The sequence below is a fragment of the Phalacrocorax aristotelis genome, chromosome 2 (assembly GCF_949628215.1).
Source record: "Phalacrocorax aristotelis chromosome 2, bGulAri2.1, whole genome shotgun sequence".
Classification (NCBI taxonomy): Eukaryota; Metazoa; Chordata; class Aves; order Suliformes; family Phalacrocoracidae; genus Phalacrocorax; species Phalacrocorax aristotelis.
Genome location: NC_134277.1, coordinates 126,526,164 through 126,536,364, shown reverse-complemented (window position 1 = coordinate 126,536,364; position 10,201 = coordinate 126,526,164). Strand labels below are relative to the sequence as shown.

General features: G+C 41.5%; 1 protein-coding gene across 5 annotated transcripts in view; it reads right to left on the bottom strand.

Annotated features, from left to right (window-relative positions):
• Nucleotides 1–511: 511 nt before the first annotated feature.
• FAM110B (family with sequence similarity 110 member B) overlaps nt 512–10,201 on the bottom strand; it is a 119,872-nt gene continuing 110,182 nt past the window's right edge. For 4 of the 5 annotated variants that reach the window (XM_075085073.1, XM_075085074.1, XM_075085070.1 and 1 more), the window contains one exon: nt 512–3,392. In XM_075085073.1, the coding sequence (XP_074941174.1) occupies nt 1,978–3,090 (1,113 nt within the window). In that variant the 5' untranslated portion in view covers nt 3,091–3,392 and the 3' untranslated portion in view covers nt 512–1,977. Of the gene's footprint in view, nt 3,393–8,408; nt 8,456–10,201 lie in introns of all 5 variants that reach the window. The other variant, XM_075085071.1, reaches the window with a different exon arrangement.

The following is a 10,201-nucleotide window of genomic DNA, read 5'->3' as shown; positions in this document are numbered from 1 at the left end:
CATTTGGAAAACAATTGTATAAAAATTAGCGGAGGATAATTCCATAGGCAACAAATGACTGTGTGGCTCCGCTTCTAGGCTCGCCTGCATTAAAACTGTGGCTATTGGTAAGAAGTTGGGTTACAGGCTTCTTAGAGAAAAGATAGAACCCGACTTTGTAAAACATCTTTAATATTCAAATATATAAATAAGCACTACTGAAGAAGTATTCAGAAGACTGCGGTGATTCATTATGAACAGATGCTATAAACGGGAACAGTAACATTGCTAGGTAAGGAAGAAGCAAGCTATTTTAGGAGTCTTGAAAATCTCTTCTAGTTCTTCAGACAGATCATGCTGCTATAGTTACTTTATAAAAAATTATATTCTGAAAAGCACTTTAGTAAAAGAAACCTTTTACTGGAACTATTATTTAACCAAGACCTTCTACAGCACTAAAACACACTGCAATTGAGTTCCCGATATAGTTTTAAGAATGGGAGGGGTAAAAAAAAGAACAAAAAACCTACCATACCTGCACCAGGAGCTATTTATTAGCATAACACTCTTCCTTTTAAAGATTTCGTAACAACTGAAGTATATACAAAGTCTTACAGCATTTACACAATAAAAAAGTTTCCTATTAGCTGATGAAGTATAAGGTAGTGCTGCAATTTACTTCAAAGCATGTTTACAATAATAATGAAGCAGACCACTGTACTTTCAACCCCTCCGCTACCACACCACCACTGTCAGTTGAAATGACAGTTAATTAAACCACTGGGAAGACACAGATTGTCGAAAGATTTGTAACATGTTGACCTGCAGCACTAACCATCATAAGGAGGGGGGGGGGAAAAAAAGCTACATACTGTCATGTTTCTACACTTTCCTAGAGCTGTAACAAATTTTCACAGCCTTGGATATAACATATGCAAGACAACATAATCACAATTTTTCAGATATAGTTAAGCTACTGAGTGTATTTACTTCTGAATAGGTGTTATATTGATATGGCTGTGTGTTTCCATTTTTGTTCATTAACTGTTCAAATAGGTCTACAAAAAAAATTAACAGACAGCATGGAGTTTGTAGTCATGATGTGTTTGACTAATAAAGGCATTCAATATCAGCTATAGGATCTAATCATTCCCGTCAAAAGTTTAAGACCAGGAATCTTTGAGTAAAAAACAAACTCACAAAATCCCACACCTGCAGCATTTCCATCTGTTGATTCCAACCTTCTTTAAGCTTTTCCAACAGGGTAACACAAAATCATCAAAACGTTTACACCAACCCAAATGCAAGACTCATTTAATTTATGAGAGGTCAAGCAGATTCACTAACTACTTCTGCTGTAAAATTGAGGGAGCTTATCTAGAAAAAAGAAACCTTTACTGAACAGTCCCTTACTACAAGTAGGGATATATAGTTGAACAGAGATACGTAATTTAAGAACGTAACATTCTTTGCCTTTCAGAAACAGTTTTACACGTGCCAATAACGCACTTTCTACAAGAGATAAGGCTGCTTTGCCTATCGTCGAATGCCTAAACCTCTTATTTTGGCCAATTTTACTCTTCCTCCCCCCAAAAGGGATTCTGTTTCAACTTAAAAGCTAGTAACGTCAGTTGACAATTTCTGTATTAAGACAAGAAGTGACATATAAAACCCACAAGGAACCACATAAATACCAAAGAAGTCATATAACCTTTCCATGTAAACACTCTGATTATACTGAAGCCCTAATTAGATTCTCGTCTTAAACTTTTGGCAGATAATGTGTATGCTTAGCCAGGCTTTGTAGTTAGTTATTGTTCAAGTGGAAGCCAGGTCAGCTCACATGTTGACAGGCATGCAACTTGGAAACATTGCACAACAAGCAACACAAAGAGATTTGAGAAGTGTACAAGACTTCAAGTAGACTTCACAACCCTTCACAACTGAATATTCACAGACAAAGATACAGTCCTTGCTTTTTCTACGGTGGATTTTCTCTCACACATGGGACACTTTCTGTGACTCTCTAGCTTGCTTGATGCTATATAACCACTTGATGATTCTGGCATTCCTTTCAATGGCAGAAATGCCGTATGGCACACGGTCATTGGCACTGTCATCGTTTCTAAGGTCACTGTTGCTGTCCTGAGACTGTTCACAGTCTGAGCTAATCATGCTTGCACTGCGAAAGTTGAGGGATATAATATCAGAGTTAGCCCTTGCAAAGTTTTCCATCCCGAGGTTTTCAAGCTCTTCAGGATCCAGTCCGCAGTAGTTAAAGAATCGCTCAACATCCGCGTCGACACGAAAGTATCTGTCACTTAAGTCTGATTTTGATCGCTGTAGGGAGGGTCTTCTACTAACTCCGCATCCAGACTCGACTGCCTCAATCTCTGGGGATTTCAGGGTGGCGATGGCAGCGATTTTGGGCTTTGGAGGCAGAGGTGGGGCTGAACTACTGCAGGGTATTGCTTTTAAGGGCTTTGCAGTAGTTACTTTCCTAATGTCTGAAGAGCTGTGAGAGACATGCAAGAAAGTCTCTGCCGACTGATCTAGGAGCCTTCTGCTGACATTGGAGCTGCTCTCCTGTGGGCTGCTACGGCCCTGTGTGGGATAAACCTTCAAAGATTCGGCAAACGAGTGTCGGTTCAGCTCTGTTGAGTCAGCTCTGTGGGGCGGCCAGTTTCGGGGACCGTGCTTATACCCTGAACCTGAGCTGGAGCCTTCGGAGCTGTTGATGATGTTCTTCAAAATCTCGAGTTTCAGATTTTCTCTCTGGACGCCACTCTCGGTCTTTGTGTTGTTACTGAAGACTTTCAAGGTGGGGCTCCCCAGAGCTCGCTTGGCCGCAGGACAGACCGGCGGCTTTGCCAGCACCGCTGGCTTCACAGGCTCCTGCTTGGCGTTGATGACCTCCTGGCTCTTGACATATTTTGCCTTGTCGGCTTCTAGCCTCTCCACCGCGCTCAGTCTTTTTGGATTAGGCTCCGCCTGCCTGCGAAAATAGTCAGGTCCTTTGTTCAGGATGCGGAGAGGAACGGCGGACGTGAAAGTGACAGCAGGGCTGACCGGCTTCACCATGCTACCTGTCGGTAGTGTTTCTGTAGGCATGTTTGGTGGTCTTTCCCCCGCAGCCGTTTTGGATTCTTCTCTGGGATCTCCTAAATGCACGGTGCAGAAACATGTACATTAAGCACAATGAAGAGCCGATGAATCCTGGGATCTGAGCGTTAGCAGCAGCGCCTCATCTCACAGCTCATTAAATAACACTGCGTTTCTCTTTTAAAGGCAGCCTTTGTAGGGCAAGGCCACCCGACACAAGTCCGTATTAGTCTGCTCCGCCGACTCCTTTCTTCTTGCTGAAAGATGCGGGAGTCTCGCTGTTCCCTTTGTGCTCCGCTACCGGCAGCGATCTGAAATGCAGAATAACCAACCACACGTTAGCGAGAGCGCCTGACATCAGAGCGATAGCAACAGCCGCCTCCCGGCCCTCCTCTCCCACCGCCGGACGGGATGCAGCCGCCGGCGCCGGCGCAGGGGAGGCGGCGCTCAGGGCGCCCATGCCCCCCTCTCGCTCTGCACCCCTGTGCATCTTATGAGAAACGTGCTGGTTGTTGCTTACTGTCTAAGCTTGGATTTAACAAAATTACACTGGAAGAGAAAAAATTTTTTTAAAAATTAAACCCCACTATGATACAGCCATGTATTTCTGGAGAAAAAGGGAAGCAAAATGTGTCAATTCAGAGACTTAGACCCACCTATCTCCTGAAGATCAATGGAAGAGCACTTTCAAACTAATATCTTTGGCTTTGATTAGTTGATTTGTGTTCACATTTTATCTCTGAACCCCAAACATTCTTCTCGTTATAGGCAACATACCGTGTAATTCTAAGAAATTAAGTGTATTTTCCTTTTTTATTAAATGCTCCAGAAAACAGTCTGGTTTAAAAAGCAGAGAGCAAACAGAGATATGTAGTGCTTTAAGTGCAATGCACACGTTTCATTGTTAATTTAATCTAAAATCAACAACTAAAAAGTAGGAGATCTTGCTAAAGCCACCTATTCCAGTTCAAAGCCTGTTTGAACATTAGTCCCCAAAGCACCAGTGCTCCAGTAGTAAAATAAGGATTTCCAAGTTCTCGTGATCACCTTACAGGCTTAACAGAACAACAAAAAAAGGCTTCATTTTTTAATGAAATATTTTGTGAGCAGGCAAAAACATTCTGACTGGGTTTGAACGAAAAGAACTTGTCTTCACATTTGGATATAATCATTCAAGTTTTCTACCAACCACTAAGTGCAAATGAAGTTTACCTCCTTCAAAATTATTTTAAGATCCTATCACTTAGGACTGTCACAACAGTCTAAAATCCAACACCATGGATGATGTTACAAGTGCTGTAACAATTTTTCCCACATGAGGCACTGAAGGGCACTTATCGCAGAATCTACTTTTCAGCAGTGATTTAGCTAATGGGTGTCATTTGTTTTATTACTGCCCCATTAATCTATGCTGCCCTTTTTAATATCCCATTTCTGTTATCGCTGTGTTCTTCAGGGAGAGAAAGAAAAGCAGCTGCTTCTTCACCACTCCTGTAAGGAACGCAGAGCAGCATCATTCCTAGGGATGACCTGCTTTCATGTGTACTGCCATGCCGTGCATGGTCATCCATCAATAACCCACTTACTAATATAGGGCGTGCCATCAGTATAGTGCCTAGAGCAAAAAGCCCAACAAAAAATTAAAATTCTAGCTAAAGATACATTAACAGTAAAAAGAAAGCAACCTCAAGTACTGATTCCCAGAAATACATGACATACACATTGAATATTCTCTCTAAATCATCCAAGGTCAAAGCAGGCAAATAAAATATATAAATGTTATAATGAGATTATAGGAAAAAGCTGAGCTTTCTCCTGAAGGCTCACTGTCACAGGCATTCTTCAAATACAAACTAACATATTTAGGTGGGTGATAAACCAGACACGCATTCAGTGCAACTGAAAGGGTAGTGAAATGTTAATTAAGCTTCCCTTTCAATGTTGTTTTATAAATCCTAGCACTAACTCCTCAGCAGTTTGACTTCCTGAATTTTAAGTAATTCTTTTTGAAAGGGAAAAAGCTCACTTTCCTCATTTGAATCAACATATTTATTGGTACTGTTTTGAAATTAAGTATCAAATTTCCAAACGAGCTGAAGCCAATTCCAACACACATCTGCACACACACTTTTCTCTTCCGTACATACAAATCAAATCTTTCCATGCTGCCAGCTCAGAGCTTGATGGCTAAGTGCTTGTAAAAACGCCTCACTGGTGTGTGTATTTGATACTTGTGTGCAGAAATCAAACCTATGTGAGACCAGGAGTCTTGTCAGGAGAAAGCAAATCCCCCCAAACCCCGCAACTCTCTGTACTAAACACCACTGTCACCCAACTGAGTTAATGCCACTTGAATAAGCAAGACCACAACTCTCCATTTCCTCCTCGGCCACTGCCATTAAAGGCCACCATGGTCCTGCCCCAGAGAACAGCTGCCAACTCCTTTCTTCTGGCGAGCGGCTCCATACACCACTTCAGATTGGAGCTGTGGGAACCGAGGCATTGGACTCAAGGCTGCTTTTGGAAGTCTTTCCCCAGTACTTAACAACTTCCTCACTCAGGACAGCCTTGATCGATGCCAGCAAGCATTGCTTAAGAGGCTAATCATCCACATTGGCTTCAACACCACACTTGAAAGGCACAAAGAAGAAGGAAGGGGAAAAAAAATCCCAGAGAGCATGCATGTTCATCTGAGAGAACAGGAGTGCTTGTTTGCAAGCACGTATGGAGCCAAGTGCCCTGAAGTCAATGGAACTATGCTGTGACTGGCAATGAGCTTCAGGCATGCCTAGAAAGAAAAGCAAAGACCTGGTGAAGAGCCAGGGCAGAAATGCCCACTCGGGCCAGCACAGGGAGCCAGGGGAGTAACAGCAAGGTTGTTACGTGGCCAGGCACAGAGCCTTTGTACCTGTGGGGCTGCTGGTATGAATTATGGTACATGCAGCTGCAAAAAAGGATCAACTAAGGCTTTGTGTATTGTTTAAATTGCCCCATTTCACCGGGGTGCTGCATTTAAATATCACGGGAAAGTTTATTCAGTACTCTTATCTCACAGAGCTAAAAATTATTAACCAGACACTGTTAGAAAAGAAAGTGGGATGAAAGAGAGGTGGATAAATGTAAAGTGCTAATGAAACAACTTCTCCTGCCTGTGCTGGTGATGGCTGCAGCCTAATTCTGCTGCTAGCAGGGAAAGTGAGCGCAATTCCTACCAGCCTCTCTGCTGTCCATGGGCACCTGAAACACAGCAGCGACTCTAGAGAGCCTTGCCACTTATTAATTTCATTGGTAATGAAAAAGGCTGAGCAGCAGCAGTACAGCATACTCTCAGGAAGACAAAACTGTGCCACTTAGTTTCCAGCTGTGAAAATCATCATTGCAGCAACAGGGATATAGAAATGTCTTTCTTCTGGCTTAAACTCCCAAAGAAATTCACTGCTTAGGCATCTGAATCTCCTGTTGTGTACAGCTCTCGTACCAGTTTTGCACTGCAGAAATTCAAAGGCAAATAGGTTTTCTTCACCCACTCCCAGGAAATGTGTGAAATATGCTTAGGGACCTAAGAAATGCTCCTTTTACTCTGTTTACATCCAAATGTCTACTTCATAGGTGTAATTCTTCTATGGACTCAATTGGGTTTTCCAGGATTCACTCTGGATTTCCGCTATTGCTCTTCCTTATAACAACTGCTAGACTTAAGAGATTATTTAAAGAAAAACAAAGCTAAAAACTTACACACCCATTCAAACACGGTTTGTTTTAATACTATGCATACATTAATAAAACCTTTCTTAAAGTTCTCACTAACTGAGCTCCTCTAATACCCATCGACTGTTGCAGACCTGCTGAGTAGAATATAAAATGTACAAAGGGGCACAGGGGTTTTGGCTTTTTAAAGCTGTATTTTTAGCCAGACACTTTGACTCAGGATTCCTTTGCGACAGAGCCAGAGACCTAAAGCACTTATTCATTCTAGGCATCGTGCTCTAATCACTCTTAGGTCTGTAATATGTTTGTCAGATATTCACATTTAAATAACAGGCGCACTATCTGCATGATTTAGGGGAACACAATACAGCCTAGAGCAGCAATAGCTATACAACTATCATTAACTACAAATAAATCCTCTACAAAATATTCATCCCTTGATTTCAAGCAAGGACAGTAGGAGGAATAAACTATGCAGAAACTTTGGAATTATAGCTCCATATATTCTAAATACGCAGTTTTTTGAAATTTGAAAGAAATTTATGAACTGGCCCCATTCTGGCAAATATTTATTTCTAGCACTGTTATTACCACAATGTTATTGTGCAATACTCAAGTTTATGTTTTCTCTCATAACTAAAGCTGCATTCTAAACACAGACCGAATGATGCTAACTGACAGCAAACAATGTGCCTTCCCTCCCCGGTTCTGTGTTGCCCTGTAGGCTCCCACACCAGGTTTCAGCCATTCTTCGCTGAAAAGCATCCACAAAAGAGCATGATGTATTTTTAACAGTATTCAAGTTGCAACAAAGCAACTAAAAACAACAGTAAAAACGTGGCCCAAATGAAATTAGTGGAATTTCTGCTCTTGACTTCGGCGAGGACACAGCTTCACCCGACAAAGCTACCACAAAGCTCATGCTCTTGATTCACCCCTCTGGGACAGCGGATGAAGGGATTGTACGGGACGTAGGGTGAAGCGCAGTGGATAAATATAACGAAGGCTGACAGCCTTTACTCTGCTTTCCTTGTTATTTAAAGGCCCGTGTCAATTTTATTTTCCAGACGATAAAATATAACTACCACTACCTCAAGATGCACCATAAACATCACATAAATTCCAGCATAAGTAATCAATGAGTGATCGCAATAGTACTCAAAGAGATCACAAAACAAGATCTGCATAGGAACACAGGACACAGATGGAAAACGTCAGGCTCTGCTAATGACTAGGTGCACTTTATTGCTGCAGGTCCCATTATGAAGATGTTGCTTTGTTAACAGTCCCTGCAAAGCCTATAAACGCAGGCTTCACTGAGAATGACTTGCTACAGGTCTATGCACTAAGTTATACTAACGTCTACATCTAAAACCGATATAAGTTCTTCTATGGATAACTGTCATTATAAACCTCACATATTTATATTACTAAGTTTAAAAATACAGGCTAAGCCTAAATAAACTAGGCTTAAATTGACCTAAGATAATACACATCCAGAATGGCAGCAGTATTTTGATTCTAAAATCAATTTTAGATAAACACGTGTAGACTTTGTCTCACATAATATTAACTGTCAAGATAAAGCACGAGAAGATGGAATAATCTTTCGGACCTACCATGAGCCAAAAACCTAATGAAAGTGCTGATTTTCAACTCTGCTCCCCTGCAAAAACATGAAACAGTGAAAGTAAGCGAAGAGCAATATCTATTCAAGTAGACGTTTAAGCCTTCAAAAGGTCACAAAAAAAACCGTGAACTACAGTGACCTAAAACCAAGAGCAGCAGAATTATGTAGACATGGGAAATCTCCACCAAGTGGGAAGGTAACAACTTTGGCAAAGGTGGCCACTTTTCACTACTGGTGTATTACTTCCAACCAAAAAGCCCAAACTACAGCTAGCATTAACTTTGTAATAATTTGCATCGATAAACATACAATGGGTTGATATATTTATACTACTTCTGTTTTGCTCTTACATCGTACTCAAAAGACTTTTAAGTTAAAACTCTCCAGAAACGAAGCACTGCCACCACTTAGCACTCCTCCTATTTCACTGTGCAGTTGAAACGATGAGGTTTAAAGCAGGATGCTGCCACAACCAGAAATGCTAACACCGTTACAGGGAAGCAGCTTCTGGAAAATCCACGGAGGTACAAATGCCTCCGTGGAAAGCAGGAAAGCAACTTAGCAGCTATATTTACATACTGCCCCTGTAATGTATGCTTAGCACTCACTGGGAGCTGGCTAAGAGGCCTCTCTTTGAAAGAAAAATCTTCAGAAAGTATTTTGCTGCTTTCTAGTTCTGAGATCCAGCACTGTTACATTTTCTACCCTGTAGTAATAATCCACTCCCAGCAATACTTGCTTCTGGGTAAATACTGCCCTACACATGGCTCCCAAACATGAAAACTGATTTCTTTCAAAAGGCACAGACAGCTGCACAAATGCACACGAAAACTCAGAAATGACATTTCCCCTTCTTCCAACTAGATAGTTTAAAAAAAAAAAGTTATCTTATTTAGAGTGATATCACATGCTGTGTTTGTAAAAGCTGTAATGGTAATCAATCCTGTTTTCTTTGGACCCCTGTGTTGATTACACTGTATTGCACTCTTTGGAATAATTTCAGCATCTAATTTAAACAACAAAAAAAAAATCAGGCAAGAGCCTAAAAAAGTACAGTGAGGAATGTAATCTGTTTTATTACATTGGTAGCTCTAGCTTTATGCACATGCTTCTATTTCAGTGTGCATTCTATAAGAACGATCCTCTAAACACTTTGCAAAGCTTTAGGGAACAGCTTTACTTCTCATTCATCAGCTGGTGTCAATGGTCTCAAGTCCAAACCACTTTTAACCTTTTAATTCTACACCTCTCCATAACCATCACATTTAAATTTATAGGCTCCTCCCTACAACAAGATCACAATTCCCAGTTTATCCTGTGGTCTCCTGGGCCTGCACAATTTCCCCAAGATCCTCTGCACTTTTAGAAATCAACACGGCCCCTTTTTTCAACACAGAATACCTGGTCCTGGTGTTCTGTCACATTTCAAAGATTCACCAGACCCTGAGGCAGGTCCCTGCTGCACCAGGTCCCAGCTGTTTGGACCCTCTTCTCTTAGAAAAGGGGGATTCTTATTTCTCTGCTCCTTCACCTCCTCCTCTTCAAACCAATTCCCCATTGCACCATCCCATTTTTGCTAGACGCAGCAACTCCTGCTCTGCTCTGGTTGAAGGAGCGGTGCTACTTGGACCACACGCTATTCCTTTCCTCTCCTCTACTAATAGGAAAAGCTGGCACCTCATCTCCTGCTCCTGGCAGCTGTCCTTCACATCCATGCTTGGATTCAGCATCCTGGAAAACCACTTTTTTCCCTAGTGGTAACATTTTCAATGGGTAAATAAA